Source organism: Pipra filicauda, unplaced genomic scaffold, assembly GCF_003945595.2.
Source record: "Pipra filicauda isolate LSUMZ 115617 unplaced genomic scaffold, ASM394559v2 scaffold23_size5868930_pilon, whole genome shotgun sequence".
NCBI lineage: Eukaryota > Metazoa > Chordata > Aves > Passeriformes > Pipridae > Pipra > Pipra filicauda.
Window position 1 is genome coordinate 3,813,352 of NW_024104354.1, and position 21,025 is coordinate 3,834,376.

The 21,025-nt window shown below is 38.0% G+C and overlaps 1 protein-coding gene across 2 annotated transcripts in view; it reads right to left on the reverse strand.

Moving 5' to 3' along the window:
• LAMA2 (laminin subunit alpha 2) overlaps nt 1-21,025 on the reverse strand; it is a 289,789-nt gene that overhangs the window by 217,123 nt on the left and 51,641 nt on the right. For both annotated transcript variants that reach the window (XM_039381758.1, XM_039381756.1), the window contains 5 exons: nt 15,092-15,271; nt 12,907-12,996; nt 10,802-10,919; nt 8,945-9,123; nt 7,172-7,271 (listed from right to left, as the gene is read on the reverse strand). In XM_039381758.1, coding sequence (XP_039237692.1) covers nt 7,172-7,271; nt 8,945-9,123; nt 10,802-10,919; nt 12,907-12,996; nt 15,092-15,271 — 667 coding nt within the window. The remainder of the gene's footprint in view (nt 1-7,171; nt 7,272-8,944; nt 9,124-10,801; nt 10,920-12,906; nt 12,997-15,091; nt 15,272-21,025) is intronic.

The following is a 21,025-nucleotide window of genomic DNA, read 5'->3' on the forward strand; positions in this document are numbered from 1 at the left end:
GGCTTGTTGACAGGGTTAGTCTGTATATTCTATTTTGCTCCATGCCTTCTTTCATTTATGGCACTTGCAAGATTTTACTGTATTACACGGTAAATTCCTCTCAGTGTCCCGCTGGTTATTTTTGACCAGGCTTCTGTAGTGCATATGTAGTGCATACTATGACAACAGTCTAACTACATTTTGATTTAGGGCAGATGTTTCAAGTCTGTCTTTTGTTTTTGTTGTAATGAACTCATATTTCAGCATAAGCACATCTTTTGCTTTTGGTCTATGACTTCATAGGCCTTGTTTGAATGGGGTTTTATTTGATGAAGTTGTTATTCCCTGTTTTCTCCCTGAATATTATCAGTTTCTGACCTATCTTCAAGCATATAGAGGCTTTGAAAGTTCATCCTAGAGGCGTCCTCATCTTGAAATGAGTTTTATCAGTCTCTTTGCTCCCAGCCTAGCAGTCTTTCAAAACCGCACATAAATAAATGCACGCAAAAGCATGCACCAGAGCCTTGAAAAACCTGCAATCCTATGACTGGCCTCCGTCATATTCACTCCTGTTCAACAGCGTTCAACATATTCACTCCTGTTCAACAGTGTATAAATTCCAAAAAATGATCTCATGGAAATCAGTGGGACTGCCTGCTGAGGAAAGTACTATAAAGCCTGAATAAAGATCAAGATGTCTGGATCTTAGTTATCCTAAAATGTCTGAGGAAGTTTTTCAGCAAAAATAAACACCTGTCATTGGGATTATATTGTACATAAAGAGGCAAAGGGGAAAAATTCACTGCATGATAGCATGTGGTGAAGACTGAGTAACAAAACTCTGCCAGTTTCCAAGCCTTACAGTCCTTGCAGGTGCTTAAAAGTTCAGTAAAATGGCTATTTTTTAAAATCTAGCCACTAGAGCTTGAAACAAGAGTACTGATTCACCAAGAAAGTCCTAATTACTGGAGTACAGAGTAGTTCTGAACTTATAGGTTCACTTATGAATAGACAATTGCAAATGATCACAATATCAGCAATGGTCAAGTTTATCTATTATTAGGATGGATTGGACATAGGTGCACAAGTTCAGTTTTAAAATTATTGCCTTTCAGTTACAAAACTGAGAGGCATTTTCATCAGTTTATATTATCAATAACCTAGCTTAAAAAAATACTATGATTGATCCTAAGTCTCCCTTTTTTATATTGCTCACAAACATATGATATAGGATTGCTATGAAAGAATAGTTGAAAAGCATTTTTGAAGATTCAAAACCAAAAATATACTTTACAAGCTAGAATAATAATATTTCATTTTAGAATGCTGACTGAAACATGTGAAGACAAAGTTATACTATGCTGATCAAAATGGAAATTATACATACTTAATATATAACAATACTTCTTTTTCTCCTGAAACAATGTATGCTATACTATAAAAGGACTTTTCCATGTCTTTCTCTTACCTACCAAAATCTGATTATGAATATAGATGCAGTCAGTTAAAGTCTCTTAATGTGTTTCATTAATGTACTAGTTATTAGAGTATTTGCTGCAATTTTCCATTTGAATTGCCGGTTACCCATTGTACTCAAGCACACAGAGAATGCACAGCCTCCAGCTTTATTTTCCTTGAGAATTGTTCACAGTGACTCCATATCCCGTGATGTTCCTTATTATCATTTTAGTTTAATGTTTTAGTTTCCATTTTCGTTTAATGTTTTTTACTTTCTCAAAGCATTTACTTAGCACATATTTAAAAAGCATATTCCCATCTTACACAAAGAAAACAATTCATCCTCAACCCATCAGCCAGTAACTCTTGAGATGTATTTCAACCTACCCAGTGTGTTCATTCTGGTTCACTGGTGAATACATAGACAGATTCCTTCAGACAGACCATGCTTTCCAGCCTTTCCTTTACGAAGGCTCACCAATGCTTCAAACCCAATTGCTGCCCACGGTGGGCAGTGTATAGTAAAAAGAATTTTATCAGCGTACTGAATATAAATTTGAGGGGAAAAAAAGAGAAAAAGTGATCTGCTTTCAGGATAGTTTTACACTAAAAATTATATGCAGAACTTGCTCTTGAACCTAACACAACCTCTTCTATTACCACAAAAATCTTTTCTTAAAAGAAATATTAGAAAGACTTTTTCTTTCGACTGGCATTATTGTGGTTTTTTCTGGTGAATAAGGCATTACAGTCACAGATATAGCCACTGGTTCAAAAACCATAAACAAACATAATGTGCAAGAAGTAAACAGTTTTCCTAATGTGTTATTTAATACAAGAAGTAAAAAACAAAAGGGCAAATAAACAACAAGAAAAAGAAGCAAAGAACAAGAACATTGTAGGTAGAATGGCTATGAAGCTCAGTTATATGTAGAGCTGGCTTATTTTTGTTATAGTGGTAAATAATAAACAGGTAAATAATAAGATAGATACCAAAATTGTCCTCTAGCCACTATCTAGAAAGTGTGAAGTGTCCACTTCTCACCAGACTTCCAAGACCGGGCAGGACACAGACAACAGGTTTGAAAGAAATGCATAGACTACTTTGGAGAGATAATTCCATATATGATGGTGGTTTGTGCATGTCACATATGAGAACAAGTAGTTCAAACACACAGAATAATCTCTACAGTAAATAAGTTGGAATCAGAAGAAATCAATCAGTTTGAAAAGGAATACATGAAAAAAAATTACTTCATGTGTTACAAACAGCAGATTCAATACAGATTAAGAATACTCTGACATGCTCAAAAGCAACAGGCCTCTAACCAATTACAGCAGGATCAGTTAAGTTTCAGGACAATGAGGAGAAGTTGGTTACAGTCAAGACAGAAAAAGACAAGAGTTTTCATTCTGTGAAGAGAGTAAAAGAACCTTTTGGTTCTCAGGACTGGAGGAACTGTGAAGATAAAAATCTTATTTGAATGCCTGGGGCTAGATGAGCAGGAGGCAAAACAGAAAAAGAGAATCTAATTTTGGAGACATTATCTTCAAGATGGTGGCATGGCATATTTCTTGATTTACTAGACAGACACGGGATGATCCAAATGATCCAAACAGGAGCATTATTCTCTTCCTAGAGAGGTCCAAAAAAGAGGCAACGGAAGAATTTACCAGAAAGAAGATCAGAGGATTAAAAAAGGCAGAAGGAGACACAGGAAGCAAGGTGTCAAAGCATGGTACCACCTTGTCAGATTCAGAAAGTGTAAGCAGATTTAGAAAGCAACTATGAGATGGTTTAGATCTGTTGAATGCTCAGAGGTATAAGACACTACGAGAGTTCCTAAGAACACTATTACTGACAATCAAACAAGATGGAAAAACATCTTTATCTTTTTGCTTCCCTTTTCTTGTGAAAGAGGAGTTGTCAGCCTGTTAAGCACTGTTCAGCTCCCAGGGCCCCAGAGGATGACCCACAGCAGGGGCCAGCACAGAAGGTGTGAAAAGAGAGACTGCAGCAGCAACAGGACTGAGAGACCAAGCAGCCACGTAACACGCAAGTGGGACGTCACATTTCTTTGAATTAATCATTCCTCCATCTTAAAATCACAGCCTGAGAGGTTTCTTTCATTGCCTGTCATCTATAACCTATACAATCTCACCCACAGCTTTGGTATGGACACTGCAGAGTCTCACTGTGTTTTTTCCAGCTTTGGGATTCATCCTCTTCCGCTTGTACTGTCTCTCATATCAATCTAGGTGATATACTGTACTGAGCATTCAGACTAGGCACTGGCAGTGGGGAGGGTGCTTCAGGGCAGCCTCTGTGAGGAAAGGATGGGGCTGCCCTGTGCCACACACAGCCAGCTCCAGTGGTGCACAGCTGAGCCCCTCAGCCAGACAGATCAGAGCATGAAGAAGGGGAAGGAGGGGGAGGAGGAACTCTAGGTGCTGGAGCAGATATACCCCTGCAGCCCCTGGAGGAAACCAGCCTGGAGCAGACATCCACACTGCATCCCATGAAGGACCTCATGAAGGAAAAGGTGGATATTTCTTAAAGGAACTACATCTCATGGACAACCCATGATAGAGCAAATTTCTTTTCCTGAAGGACTTAGGCCCATGGGAAGCATCCACACTGGAGGTGGGGAAAAGTGTGAAAAGAAAGGAGTGTCATAGAGGCACTGTTATGACCCCTGCTCCCCATCACCCTGCACCACTTGTGGTAGTGGGGGAAGAGGTGTATTTTTAATTTTTGTCTTTGCTTATCAGTATCTGAATCTATTTAAATTGACATTAAGTTAAATTAATTTTCCTCAAGTAAACTCTGTTTTGCCTACGGAGGTAATTGGCAAGCAATCTGGTCTTTACCTCAACCAGAGAGCTGCCTCATCTTATGTTCTGCCTCTATCCTGCTGAGGAGGACAGTGAGAGAGTGGCTGGGTGGGCAGCTGCAGCCAGTCAAGATCAACCCACCACCAATACCACTGTGACAGTAAATCAGTATCATTTTATTGAACTGATGCAATCAGTACAGGGTTATTACAGAAGATTTTACACCTTTGGCCCAGTATTTGCATCTTTGTCATGCTGCTTTTATGTTCCATTGATCTCTATTTCAAAAAAGGTTTGCTACATCTCATCAATAGATTGTAACTAGCCCAATTTAAACACCTCTTAAGAACTGACCTCAAGTTTTGTTATCTTTCTACAGTATTTTCAGACGTTTTACAACAAAAGAACCAAAAAATATTTCAATTCATTGTGACCATGAAATAATAGAGTTTTCAATACTCAGGGACACAAAGAGGGCCATCAATAAGACTTCTACCCTGGACTTCCAGAGGGCAGATTTCAGCCTACTCAGAAGACTGGTTCAGAGGGTACCTTGGAAAACAGCCCTTGAAAACAAAGGGGTAAAGGAGGGATGGACATGCTTCAAGAAGGAAGTCTTGAACGCACAGGAGCAGGCTGTCACAGTGTGCCAAAAGGCAAGCTGGCGAGGAAGACAGCCAGCCTGGTTGAAAAGGGAGATTTTAAAGGAAATTACGGGAAAAAAGAGAGCTTACCTACTATGGAAAAAATGGCTGGCTACTCATGAAGAGTTTAGGAATATAATTAGGTCATTTTGAAAGAAAATTAGAGAGACAAAGGCACAACTTGAACTCCAACAAGTCTTTGTTGGACATGAGGAAGAACATAGTCACCAAAGATGAGGAAAAGGCTGAGGTACTTGAACCTTCTTCACTTCAGTTTTCAACAGTAAGACAGGCTGTCCTCAGGACAACTGGCCTCCAGAGCTGGTAGACAGAGACAGGAAGCCCAACAGCCCCCCTGTAATCCAGGAGGAAACAGCTAGTGACCTGCTGAGCCACTTGGATCCTCACAAGTCTATGGGACCAGATGGAATCCATCCTAGGGTGATGAGGGAGCTGGCAGAAGAGCTCGCCAAGTTGTTCTCCATCATTTCCCAACAGTCCTGGCTCACTGGGAAGGTCCCAGTGAGCGAATGTCACACCGATCCACAAAAACGGCTGCAAGGAGGACCTGGGAAACTACAGGCCTGTCAGCCTGACCTTGGTTCCGGGCAAGGTTGTGGAGCAGATCATCCTAAGTGCAATCACACAACACTTACAGGATGGACAAGGGATCAGACCCAGCCAGCACGGGTTTAGGAAGGGCAGGTCCTGTCTGACCAACCGGATCTCCTTTTATGACCAGGTGACCCACCTGGTAGATGAGGGGGAGGCTGTGGATGTGGTCTATCTGGATTTTAGCAAAGCCTTTGACACAGTCTCCCACAGCATACTCCTGAAAAAGCTGGCAGCCTATGGCTTGGACAGGGGCACCCTGTACTGGGTTAAGAACTGGCTGGAGGGCCGAGCCCAGAGAGTGGTGGTGACCAGCTGGCAGCCGGTCACTAGTGCTGTCCCCCAGGGATCAGTGTTGGGCCCAATTCTGTTTAATATCTTTACTGATGATCTGCATGAGGGGATCAAGTGTATCATTAGCAAATTTGCAGAAGACACCAAGCTTGGAGGGCTCAGAGGGACCTGGACAAGGTGGAGAGATGGTCTGATTCCAACAGGATGAAGTTCAACAAGGCCAAGTGCCGGGTCCTGCACTTTGGCCACAACAACTCCCTGCAGTGCTACAGGCTGGGCACAAAGTGGCTGGAGAGCAGCCAGGTAGAAAGGGACCTTGGAGTTTGGATTGACAGGAAGCTGAACAGGAGCCAGCAGTGTGTCCAGGTGGCCAGGAAGGCCAATGGCATCCTGGCCTGTATCAGGAACAGGCCAGCAGCACCAGGGAAGTGATTCTTCCCCTGTACTCAGCCCTGGTGAGGCCACACCTGGAGTACTGTGTCCAGTTCTGGGCCCCTCAGTTCAGGAAGGATATTGAGGTGCTGGAGCAGGTGCAAAGAAGAGCAATGAGGCTGGTGAAGGGACTGGAGCATAAGTCCTATGAAGAGAGGCTGAGGGAGCTGGAGTTGTTTAGCCTGGAGAAGAGGAGGCTCAGGGTAGACCTTATTGCTCTCTACAACTACCTGAAAGGAGGTTGTAGCCAGGTGGGCATCTGTGTCTTCTCCGTCCCTGGAGATTTTTAAGATGAAACTGGATGTGACACTTAGTGCCATGGTCTAGTAACCACAGCGGTGTTGGATCAAGGGTTGGACTTGATGATCTTGGAGGTCTTTGCCAACGGGGTTAATTAGATGATTCTATGACTCTGTGATTGTTTCCAAAGCACAATGAAGCAGTTTATTGTCTATGTGAAGACAGCTTTTACAGGGCTATGGTAAACATCTTGCAATCCTGTATTAGTAATAGAGAAAGCACATAAATACCTTTCAAACAGATTTTTTTTCTAGATTTCAAATGGAAATATGTTTAGATAGGAAAAGACATTAAAGCATTATTGTTGCACCAGTTTTAATCTCTGTGGTAAAAGAAAAAAGCTCTTTAAAGCCAAAAGTCTTCAATATTTTCCATATCTTACAAATATACCCAAGTTTGCAAGCCACGAATCTGAAAGAAGCCTCAACAAATTGGAAATATGAATTAAAAAAAAAATATCAAAACAATGCAGCTGGATTACTGTTTGTATAAGTAAACTTTAAAAAAAACAGAGTTTTACGGGTTTTTTTTGTTAAAGATACCAAAACCATGATTCAGCTTTTCTTTGACTATTGTCAAACTTCATCTTTAACATCAGTATTTTTGAGGGATCTTACCTCCTGCTGCATGTTTCTCGTCCTTGACACAGGTATCATTTAAAGACCCATTTGGATCACAGGAACATGGCTGGCATGGATCTGGGCTATCTGGTAACACCTATAAAAATAAAGAGGTTACAAAACAAAACCTTACCTTTAATAATTGAAAACTTTCATTTATTTCTTAAAAAAAAAGAGGCAAGATCAACTTCTGTGTAGGTGCCTTACACTTTAACAAAAATGAGATAGCTGATAAACTAAGTCCATGCAGTCTACAACAAAAAGAAAAGGTCTCAAATTGCACCAGAGATTGGATATTAGGAAAAATTGCTTCACAGAAAGGGTTGTCAAGCACCGGAAAGGGCTGCCAAAAAAAGTGGTAGAGTAACCATCACCAGAGGTATTTAAAAGAGTGTAGATGTGGCATTTAAGGACATTGTTTAGTGGTAGACTTGGCAGTGTTAAGTTAAGGGTTGGACTACACGATCCTTTCCAATATAAATGATTCTATGTTCTATGATTCCATTAAAGTTACATTTTGGATTTTCATTCAGAAACATATAAGAGACTTAGATACAGATAGGTTTTCAACTTAAAAAAAGAGGTGTAGAGATTGTAACCGATCTGTATATGGTTAAAATCAATAAGTGTAATGAAGTAGATTTTAAGCATTTACTAACTAAAGTAATATTGACACGTAGCTCAGTTGTTCTGGTCAGCATGATTCAAAAAACTAACTAAAGTTAGTTAGTCAGTAGCTTAACAAAAAGTGAGTGAAGAAAAGTGAACATTAGACAATCGTTCCTGAAAATGTTACCTCGACCAAACTTAAACCTTGGTCTAATATCACACTAGGAATATAAATTAGAAGTGCTGTATGAAGTAGGTACATACACATACTATAGATACACTATACACACACACACACACACACTCTCACATATCAAATCCCTATTAGCTGGACGATAAGTTGATTGGGAGGAAAAAATCAAGCAAGTGCCCTGCTGATGAAGAAATTGGTTCTCAGTACTCCTTTTCTCAAGCTCTAAGGCTAAGCCCCGTATATCAGGGGAAATGTAATTACTGCTATTTGTTGATGTTTTCTGTGTTTGAGGATTGAAAACCAATCAGACCAAAGGCCATTATTTACCCAACAGAAACCAAACAGGTGAAATATAAGCAATTTAAGCACACACTAATAGTGTAGTTGTCTAAAGTACAGGAATGACCTATATTAACAATACAACCCAGCATAAGAGTCATCTTCTGATAGCTTCAATTTAGATGAAAATACAGTCTTATATGACAAAATACAAAAAAACTATTCCCCCTGCACTGAAATTCAAAGACATTCATGAGACACTATAGAATTTCAGTGGTTATTAATTCTACATTACATTTAAAAATAAAAATTACAGACTGTCATCAATATCAAAAATAGCAATATTTCTTTGAACTTTGATAACAAAACTTGAAATTCATTACTGAGGCAAAAGTTCTGTTTACAGGACCACATCCTCCTTTAAATTAAATTGAAATACTAGCTGGAAGCCCTGACCTCAAGTGCATTTGTTCATATCAACACAATTCACTTCCATATTTCTCTGACCGTTAACTTTATAGATTTCCAGCTGTGAAAAACAACTGCTGCACTGTAAGAATTAGAAGTTAACCTTCATAAAATGGCAGTCCAAACTGTGCCATCTCTGTTTAATAATTGAACTTCCCCTGATGAAGTGATGGTTTGCACACCAAGCTTTACAGAGAAGGGACAGCAGAATAAGAGTTTACCCCTTTAGGTCTGAAGTATCCATCGAGGCAGGTCTCACAGTTTATGCCACCAGTGTAGCCTGTGCAATTCACACACACTCCACCTCCAATGTATTCTCCATGGATATTCAAACTCTGATTTCTGTCTGCAACATCCTGATCATAGTAACACTCTTCAGTCTTCCCATGACAGTTGCATGCTAAAAGAGAGGGAATGTGTTAGCAAATACATTCCCACTGGAGATGCCCCACTGTTACTAAGGTATTAAAAAGAGTCGTTCAACATTTTGTCATTGGTGCTGTATATGGTAATTGGCAGCACATCTAAACATTCATTTAGTACTTCATTTCTGAAAAGTAAGGTGGTTCCATCATAAACATGGCCCAGAATTCTGGATGTTGTATTTTTTTCCCTCAATATTTTGTCTTAGGGAGTATGGAAGTTGACAGACATGGTTTAATTATGATGTTTTGGTTTAGGTTGTTTCTTTTTTTTCCTGTTTAAATTGAAAGTCGAGAGCGTTTTGGTGATTGCACACACCTATGGTTCATGAAAGAGTCATCTAACTTAAAATACAAGAGCAGCTATAAGGAAAGCAGCAGAATGGTATGAGTAAATTAAAATAAGTCAAATGAAAGCTGAAAGACATCCTAAAAATATTTGACTTGCACATACGCATGTAAGAACTGGGTCAGAACAAAAGGATTCCCAATCTTAAAACTTCTTTTGAAGTTCATATCTGAACTCTAGACTTCAGGTCCCCAAGAAGAAAAGATAAACTAATAATCTGTTGCTGTAAAAATGAGGTAGCTCACTTTCTCTCCCTTCCTCTGTGGTATTAAAACATTCATTTCCACATACAGAGAAATTCAAAGCTAGTCAACATTGTAGGGAGGCATTCTCCTTACATCTGATTCAGATCCCAGGGAACTGTTTCCACCATGACAGTACAACAATTCACTAGGGGTTGAACAGGGCATAAGAAGTGTCTCTCAAAAGTTAAACATGAAAATAAATGTACCCTGATTTCATTCCAGAATGCATTCCCAGCGCAGACACAGCCTTAACTGAAACAATAACCTCTGTGGCCAAAGTTTACAGGACACAAATAAGCAATGGCTACTTTTAATATGGGCATATCTGTTCCTATTTGTTTACTTTTAATCACTCATGGTAAGTTGAAAACCTACAAATGAATAAACGCTTATATGTAACGGAGCACTACATTTTATTATGTTCAGAAATATAAGTGGTATATGACCTCTGGAAGTAAGATATTAAAGTTCAATTATAACTACCCTTACTACAATAAAGCTGAAAATGAAATTCCCACCCTGTGGAAAGGTGACATTTCTAAGTATGTTTTCATTCCATGTTGGAAAACTAGATACTTTGTATTTTCTGTTAAAAAATCACACATTCAAATTATATTTTGATCATATAAAAATGTAATGTTCATCAAGGATGAACATTATAACATATAAAAGTGTCATTTATACAAAAATTATGCTGTTAAAGTTTAAAATAATGAAAAATCTGTAAAAAGACTTTTTACTTACCAGCATACAGTTGTTATTTTATCAAAAAATCCCCATCATAATTATGAAAACTAAACAAGAAAAAAAACGATACAATATTCCCCAAGTATCACTATGTTATGATAAAATATTCCACATTCAATAAAACCACAATTCGACATGTAATTTTTCTGTTAAGTCTTTTGAGTCCATCTAACCAAGCGAATAACATCACATCAGATGTTATTCATAAACAAATGTGGTTAGAAACAAAACTAATTGTAAAATCTTTTAGGACCCATTTTCAGTTTTCACTAGCAGTTGCAACAAACTTTTTCTTCTGTACTGCTTTCAACTTACGTTCACATTCATGCTTATGCAGGAAAGTGCCAGCATGCCAAGGCTTTTGATGGAAACCAGGACAACACTGATCACACGTCTCTCCGCATGTGTTGTGCTCACACTGACAGACGGATTTCTAATTTAAAAGAAAAACAAATATTTACACAATGTGATGATTTGAAGAATCTGTCCATGTACATAATCTGCATTCCAGTTCAAATTATGAAAACACTGAGACTGGCTATACCTTGTAATTCCTTTGTTTATTCATTTTTATTCACTTATGTATCCTCCATTCACTAAATGTGTTTAACTTCTGTAGCTCTATTTTAACAAAACAGCCACAAAGCAAAGGAAGATTGTTGGCCAGATTATCTAAGGAGAATCTAAGGATGTAGGAGAACTAAATTTCAACTGGATAAAGAAAGGAGGATGGGAGAATGAAAGTTCCCCAACGCAGTAAATAAGCCTGGTAGCCTTCAAATACAGTGTCACATTACAGGAAAACTGATCTGACCCCAGAAGAAGTGAGCCATTCTAGATCCTCCCCTCAGAGCACAAGTCCAGCCTTTCAGACACTTTTCAGTTCCTCAGTAGACCACACAGTACCAGTATGAAAATATTGCTGTACAGAACACCCAAACTCTCCGAGCTGCAAAAGCAGCTTGGAAAATGTAAAAGAAACTGTGGTTTGGAGAAATGAGAAGTAAAAATTGGCTTCTTGATAGTTATTCAGTGAAGGGGATTCTCCATGGTCCTTGTGAAGCCATTTAAGGTCAAAGCAGCAGGCTAGAAAAATTCTATGGCTCACAGGACAAAGCATAAATCTTGCAAAGCAAGGCTAAGTTAAGGAATGTTTCAGAAAAGCATGGCAGTAAATTCCGGCAAGTTTATTCTCTGCAATGCTAAGGCAAAGATTCTTTCTGATAACAACTACAGTCATAATGTTTATAAGCCTGTTTTGGAATGGCTCAGTCTAAAGAGTATCCCTGGAAAGCTAAACCTCCAAATCTCTTCTGGCTTGAGTTGTTTTCATATTGGTCAGAAAACAAATACATATTTGACATCCTGCAAAACAGGATACCACACTTCTCCAAAAGGCTTTATTTTACCTAGTACCCATATTATCTGAAGAATGTATTAATTGCAGTAGCAGCACTTATTTTCTGAGGCAGACCCAATTCTAACAGGTGGCCTAATTCTAACAATGCTGCAGTTCAATCACTAAGGTCATCTGAAACAATAGTTCAGCACTTGCTATACACATCACTACAGAAAAGGCTCAGAAGGATTAAACCAAGGAGTTTGCAAAAATTTTACAAGGATTCATAGAAACTGCTTAGATCTGTAAATGCATTCACTGTAAGATTTTTTTTTTTAATGATTTTCTACATAATGGCTTAATGTCAAATACAAACAAGATTTTCTGTTAAATCCTATAAAGCTCCTACTGAAGTGAATAGTGTATGAGAAGATCCCACACTGTGGCATGTAATATTAGTAGACAGGAAATTCTGTATTAGTGAGTGCATACAGTTAGACAATCAGTAACAAGTTATATTTCTATATATCAATTATATTGCTTATGTTTTTATTATATTGTGTATGTGCAAAAAGAAAGTTACAAGTTGGAAGACATTATAAGTGACTCATGATCTTCTAGATTAGCTTAACTGATAACTCAGTTAATATTTCCTGCATAGTAAATGCACCATTCTAGAGTCATCATTTCTTTACAAGTATCAATTAAATTCTTGACAATCATTTAGGAAACTCCTTGATTAATATCAAGGAGGAAAAGAAAGACTGACAGTACTCATTTCTACAGCTACATAGAGTAACCCAGATTTCTGTTTTTCCTAGGAAACTTCCAATATGGACTGAATTATCTGAAACCTATTCTTTCATTTCAGGAAAGCCTCTGCTGACACTGAAAGAATGTTTATCATTCTGGTCGCTAGCACTGTTTCATCCCGGCACTGCTTCTGACTTTCTTCCAGATAAAGAACAGACATAAATTCACAGAAATCTGAGGAATTTCATTATCAGGTTTGTAAGTTGTTTGGGTTTTTTTTTTCATGTTCCACCCTATAAATAAGTCACATTAAAAAAAAAATACGTACGTTGGTCACTGGATCCAGTGGACAAGCCTTCGCATGGCCTGAACATATACACATGCCTCCAACAGAGATGTCTTTTATAGAATAGTAATACTGTAAGACAAAACAGAAATTGAATTGCTAAGTGGATTGTAAAATGCAGGTGCCAAACTGCAGAATTCATTTCTGGTGACAAAACTGTCAGCTCCTGTTTTATTTTTTTTTTTTGATCTATTACAAATATAGCAGGCAGTGTAATCCAAGCCGTGTCTTGATCAACAGACTCAGGCTGAGTGAAAGAAAGGGTATAAAGTGGCACAGTTCCATTTGTTTGAAGTCACAAGAGCCACGTCAATTTATACACAGCATACAACAAACACAAGAATAGGAGAAGGTTATATGCACACTGGATAATGAGAAGTCAAATGCTACAGAATTTATTCCCTTCAGAAAACATGAAAAGGAAAAGGCATGATGATGGGGAGAAGAGAAAAGCTAGAACAAAAACTAACACCTTTGTTCACCTTAGCTGGGTCTAACTTGGGCATTCACTGCACTGTGGAGAGAAGAACTGTTTTTCACAATTGGCCTTTTGAATGATCATGGAATAGTCTTCACTACTGAGCTTTAAGTACTTTTGACCTGTTGTTCTGCCATTTGACAATTTCTCTTTTTTCTTTGGTGAGGATTAAGAGCCCTAACCAAAATGAAGGATAGAAAGATATTTATAATCATGTATTACAACATCTGGGAACAATGAGTCTTGTCCATTTTCATCTATTTTTGGCAAGGGTCCTGCAACATGCTAACAACTAACAACAAACCAAACATACGCTATTTGCAAATTTTGCTGTTACTGTGTTCAACCTCTTTATCAGATCATGAATAAATATATTAAACAAAATAAGAACTCTTATCACTCATAGTCAAGCTTACGAAACACAGAAAATATATAATTTGTGGCTACCCTTTGTTTTCTGACAAGGATGGCAAGTTTCAGTTGCTCCTTGTTCCTTTGAGGACAGCCTCATGGAGAGATGCCACACAGAAGTTACCGTTCTTTGTTGGTTTAAGAAATCAGTGGATCATCCTGCACTCAGTTTTCATGAGTATAAAATGATTTTTAAAATGTGAATTTAATTTTGCATTTCTATTCACTTAGAATCAGATTATTAAATGTCCACTTTTACATAAACACACAGTTTCCATGATTAGTGAGGCTGCAATAACTGCACTGAATAGGAAGGGTTTCTGAGTTTGTAATATAAAAGAGAATGGCTCATTCCAAACTTTCAGAAATAGCCATCACTCTATGTATTTAGATGAGGAAACAAAACCCAGAAATATGGAACAGAAGAAAAAAAAAGTTTCTTTGCAGTTATCCACCATTGACAAATGATATTAACTAAAGCCAAGGATAACAATACACTCCTTTCCAACAGGACTTACTATAGTGGTGACTTAAACTTTCCAAAATAAAACTATGGTGACCAAGACGAAGAAGAAGTGAGCAGAAAGAAAAAAATGTGGCAAGTTATATATCCCCCAAACCACCTTTTGAGAATGCTTGGTAGAAAAATCAGAGGAAAACTAGAATAACACACAACATTTAAGAAGCAGGAAAAGAGGCATAGAAAGAAAGTAAAGATTACAGAAAGAATAGATACGGGTGTGTACACACAAGGGACAGTGGACAAGACGGGGGTATGATGTGAGTTTGAGTGCTGCACCCATTCTTTTAAGCTAAAGCAAAAATGCAAAATTTTTACTGCTAGCCTCAATCATATGATAATGCTAAAAGTGCTACATTCAGACCCTACTACTACTTATAGTACAATTAGAAATTCTACTCAAAGGAAGTGCTCAAAGAATGTTAAATGCAGCAAAGGACTGAGCAGCAGAAGAGGCAAGAGGACACTAACAGCAAACACTTGCCAAATACCTGCATCCAAATGTTTGTAGTCAAAGGAGCTGTGTGTTTATGTTAATAATAACAGTATTAAGCAGAAAAGATAAAACTGTTACTTCCAGTCCAGAGAAGATAGCAAAATTAAGTGAACAGGGAATTCTGCATCACCAGGATTTTGATACGTAAAAACAGGTATTCATCACCTCCCAAAATTTCCTATGGCAAACAAAGGCAGGTATAGCATTTACAGGTGTAAGAGAACAACTACACATGCATTTCTACCATCTTGTCAGAACTTACCCTCCTCGTAACAATGGGATCAATCTCAGTTGGATCTTTGTGCGCGAACATCATTAAATCAGCATTTAGCGTCCGTATCCTCTGGAATCTCAGGCGAATAAAGCGAGCAGAGGTGAATTCCAGTAATTCACGTGAAGGATCATCAGCACTAGGCCTTCCGTTAATTAGAGAAGTGTGAATCTGAAAAATTATTAATGCAGGAAGGAATTAGATGGCATCAAAACTGTCATAATTACAACAACAAATATCACTACACACACTGTGTGAATGCATTTGTAAATGTAAAATACCTTCTTTCTTTAAAAAGTCGAATTGCCCACAGACCTCAGCTATGAAGAGTCTTTACAATAAAAACATTTTGAGCAAAGGAAAGTCATTATCTACAGAAAGACTGTAGCACAAACTGCATGTGTGTACCCAGGCCCTATAAGTGTCCGTGCCGCAAGCAACTCATTTCTCCTCCTGTAGTCTGAAAATAGGTATTTTAAAGTTATCATACCAATGGGCTCAGAAAATTTGAGTTAAAGGAATGTGTACTTGGAATGGGACTGAGAATTCAACAGGTGTCAGTTTGCACCTCTTAGAGGGATCATCATCAAAAGGCTTTTGAACTAGGTGCATTCAAAAGCCAGGATAAGGTAACTCTTGAAATACTGAAAACTACAACAGCTAGATGAGATAAAATAACCATTCATTAGGATCTCTCCTTACCCATTGTCTCTTTACACAATACAACTCCTTTGAATCTTGTTCTCAGCAAGGTGAAACAATTTCCTGGGTTGCAACTGTTTTCACCTGGTCCCCCAGGAAAATCTTTATCACTTCTGAGAACTCTGTTTAGCATTTGTTTTTCCAAAGATGTTACTTCTCTCTGCCTACACTGTGGTTTCTGTGAAGGTTACCCCTCCTTTCTCTGCCTGTCCTATCCTAAAGTCTAGACTTCTAAGTAAGTGGGCTTTGTGGCTCCTTCATAAAGAGACTCTCTGACCTCAACTGCACCATCAAGGGCAAGGCAAAAAAAATAAGAGATCTCCTTCCCCTCCTGTCTTTGTAGCTGATCATGGCATACATTAGCTCTGAATCAACTAAATAAAACAGATGGGCTGCTACAGAACTGTTCTTGGAAAAGGCCTACATGAAGAAGCAAGTCAGGTACAGCAAACCACTGTTAATGAGCACCTAGGGGGAGGGAGGAAAGAAACCATTAATTTTCCTGTATTCTGAAGTGTTAAATTTTAATTGGGGCATTTTTATTACAGGCTGGTACACTGAAAGAATGTTCAGATGCTGAGCCAAATGTGCAGAACATTAGAACGAATAAAAAATTATTTATTCCTTGCAATTAACACGTGTTGCCTCTTACCTCAGTCCTCTGACTGAGAGGTCAGGACACAAAGTCATTTTCTGTCATTGAACATGGTCATATTAGCACTGTTTTAGGCAAACAGCTGCACTCTGAATGCCAGCTGGCACTCACTCAGCAGTGGCTGCCTCACACTGAGGAAAGAGACAGTAAATCTACTGCTCCCAGGAAAGCAATAGCTCTTCTTTCCTGGAGTTTTTGGAGGTACTGGATAGAAGACTTACTACTGTCTTGCATTGGCTCTGTGATACTATCAACTTACTCATTTATCTCAAAAGCGGGTGGCAAGAGGATGGTGCCAGTCTCTTTTCAGCGGTACCCAGAGACATGACAAGGAGTAATGGCCATAAACTAAAACACAAGAAGTTTCATCTCAACATTAAGGAAGAACTTTTTTACACTGAGGGTGGCAGAGCACTGGAACAGGCTGCCCAGGGAGGTTGTTGATTCTTCCTCTCTGGAGACATTCAACACCCACCTGGACACATTCCTGTGTAACCTGTTGCAGGTGACACTGCCTTGGCAGTAAATGATCACTAAATGATCTCTAGAGGTCCCTTCCAACCCTAACAAATTCTGTGATTTTCTCTATCAAGAGGGAAACCATAAACCTCATCACGTCCAGCATCCTGCTCCTCTGTATCTCCAGGTACGCAAAATCACTGGGAGCCACTCTGCCAGGAGCAGCTATCATATCTTGCCTATGTATGAATCAGCACCTCTAGGTTTCTGCCATATTATCTCCAGGAACAGGTGATATCACTACCGCCTTCACATTTCACTTTGAGCTCTGCCTCAATTTTGCTCCTGACTACAAGTAATTAAATGAAAGAAGATAGTTGTCTGGAAATTAACAGAATAAAATGCTATGAGAAAGACAGGGTGCAAACAAAAGATTAAAATAAAAACCCCAGAGGAAGAAAGGAGGAAGTCCTGAATGAGAAACCTCTGGCTACAAATAGGACAAAAACACATGACCTCAAGTCCCTGGTGAAGAGAAAGAGGACGTGTGAAGAGAGCAAGCTTAAAAAAACCCTGGAGATGGTAACAATAGGTCAAGTGGAAATTGATAGATCTTTCCAAAAGAAGCAGGATTTTAGTAAAAACACATGCCTCAAGACTTCTCTGTATCATATGTACCTCCGAGCAAGGAAACATATTTCTTCTGAGTATTTTTTCACACCGTCGCCTCCTTCCTTTAAACTAGATCCAAGAGATTTCTTGTTTACAGCTAGCAAACATAGATGGGTTTAAAGCAATAGAATACTAAAGATTGAACTTTGATATTTGAGCTAAAGAAGAAATGTATCTAAACTAGCGCTGAAAACATCCCCTTGCTCACTCTGATACAACAATAGCACCTTGATGATAAGCAGCATGGCAATTTGACCATCTCTTCAAAAAGATGAAAATAAAGCTTTTGGGGGTGGTGGCAGAAAGATGCAGGTAAAATCCATGTAGTAGAATAAGGAAGAGTTAAAAGTATGAATAATAGACCCAGCTTGACCAGAAGTGACGCAGCTGACAAATAGCAGTCATGCCTTTTGACTTATATCTTTTTTAAAAAGAACAAATTTAGTCTTCAGACACTGATGGGGGAAAAAATCACCACCTTGGCAGAGTAGGTTTACAGAATTAAAATGCAAATTAACAAAATAAAGCAAGAGGCATCCATTTTAGAACAGACTCCCTTTTTAAAAGGATCTATCTGCCAGCAGTACATCTATTGTGCAAGGCTGATCTAGTAGAGATGATGACTTGCATTTATATTTTCTTTCTTGCTTGTCTTGAAATGTTTCACAATTTCATTTTAAAACAACAAACTAATTTCTCATAATTACTTAAATGCAGCTACGGCCTGCGTGAAATGTGGCACCTGTTCAAATATGTACACCAAAATGGCACTGAGACTAGAAAATTCAAATTGGATAGCTTTATGAAAATGAATCTGAAGTGAAAATTTTACAGGCAAAATTAATCACTGTAAATTATTTCTCCTGCTATAAACAACTGTGATGAAATCATTAATTTCTCCCTAGAAACATTTAGAATCAACTTGAAGAGCATCCAACCAAGTTGTTCCTACTCCTTGAAAAGAGAATAAGGAAGAAACTAAGACTACTTTAATAACATTTGTTATTAATTAGGAAAAATGGTAAGAATTTTAACTTAAAGAAGTTTAAGTAGAATTAGACTTACCATATTTTCAATTTGACTCTCACAATGGGACATCACTGAGTTTCTCAAGAGTACACTTCCTCTTTTCATCTCCCTCCACTATATTGCACCTATTTGTAAGATACTGTTCATAGGATAGCACATTTTCAGTCAAGACACTAACATGGCCCCTGCCCTCCAAATATTTTTGAATCAGATCTGAAAACTGTTCCAGTGAACACAGTCCTCACTATCCATCTATGCCATACAAGATCATCACAGTACTTCATATATAGCTCTGAGTCCTGTAAAAACAAGCTTCATTTTCGCACAGGCAACTACGGTGCTGATGACAGTTCTAGAGCAGAGCAAATATCTAAAGCTGAGTCTACCAGGAAAATATGAATACTTGAATCCACTCATTGGCTGTTATAATTTGGATAATCCAAGCCCCCGTGAGAGGACAACGTCAAATTTTCTTCAGGTTTCATGGACAACTTTTATTCACTAATTCCAATACTTAAGTAATCATCATTTTGCATTCTAAATGAAAGCTACGCAGATTTCAACCACAGAAAACCTTTTCTTAACATAAAATTTGCCCAGGATTATATTCCACCAAATGGAATCTTTAGGAATATTCAACAGAGGCCAGAAGAAAATGGTTATGAAGGAATAAAAGAAAGACGGCATTTAGAGAGTGATCCCTCTGATATATTATCACTTCCTCTGACTAAACAGTTTAAATGCTTCCTGAGCTACAGAGTGAATCTGAGTAACAGTGTTTAAAGTCTACTGATTGCCCTTCTTTCTCTTATAGCTCTACTCTCTTCTTCCATTGTAATGTTTTTCATCACTACATATACTTGCCCCAATGGGAGGAAATTTTTTTCTTTAAAAAATCCCAACAAAAATAACTGGTTCTGGTCGGGTTGTTGTTTGTTTGGGGTTTTTTTCCTTTTAAACCTGGAACTCATAATTATTTAATTGACAGTATTCTAATTTTTCATTTGAGAAAATTCTGAGCAGTCAACATCTTTTCATTTTTAAAATTCAGTATGATGATAAATCAACTTTTTTTTCTTTCTGAGAACTGTGGAGAATGCTACAAGCTCTCTGCTCTGAAGAGAACTTAGTCCAAAACTAGCCCATCAGCATTCATGCATAATTCTTTTTTCTTCTTACATGTATTACATTGCAACATATTACATTTAGCAACATTCATTTTCATATAGCATTTTTCTTATAGGATAATAAGCTGCTATAGAACAAATTATTTTAAATTTTGCATTACCAACAAATGCTGCTATTACAGTTTTCTGTTTTTATAGCTTGTCCACAAGAATGTTGAACATATACCAAATGTATTCAAAGGACATTTCAAGTACATTAGAATCTCTGGACCATGTCAGAACCAAAAGACCTATCTACCTTGGTACTCTGCCTTACTCAGCATCCAAACCAACACACTAACAATAAGATGAAGGCAAGCATACACAACACTCAGGGATTTCCTGAGCTACAGGTAGTTTCTGTACTGCTGGCAAGCCTCAAAGAACTTCCACAAACTCACTCAGTCTCACCCTAATATCTACACCCATCACCTAATAAGGATTTTCTCATCTCATTTACATGTTGTAGAGAAAGAGATCCTTCTTTTGCTTGTTTTAAGCCTGCTTCATACTAAATTCACTCAATATTTCCTACTTCTTAAATTGGAACAAAGATATGTATCTTTCTATCAGTTCTATTCTTCATTGCATTTCTTTACTACTAATTAGCTTTGAACAGGTATCAGGCTTCCAGACCTGTAGTTTCCTTGGATGTCTAAGGAATGTTACTTAAAAAGTGGTGTTTCATTTGACACTTCACACTCCTTAGTCACTGAGAATATTTGAAAGTGAGGAGTTAAATAATAACTGTTATAATTCACCTATGTTAGCCTTGAGTTCCTTTTCACTATTCAATTTATCAATTATTTCTGCACCTCTTCAGTTAACAACCTAGTTTGCAACTGCTTCTCCAACTCCTCTCCTGTAAATAACGTTTCCACTGCAGAAACCCTCCTGACAGTTTCTATAGAAAAATTGATTCAAATAATTAATTTAGTTTTTCAGCAATGACCTTATCTTTCTTGAACACTCTTTGATCATCTCTCAAGCCCATCAATTCTCTACCAGACTTCCCGAATCTGATGTGTTTGAAAAAAGGTTTATTTCAACTCAGTCACTCAGAATCTTTTTCACATTTTTATTGTGGTTTAACATTTCACTTGCTGGAGCTTATTTTCCTACCTATTTTCCTCATTTGCAGGAAAAGACATGATGTCCATTCATTATACCAGTTCACTTTTCATATCTATTACCTTTCCTTAGTTTATTCTTTAAACATGTATTATGATTTTTGGAACCACT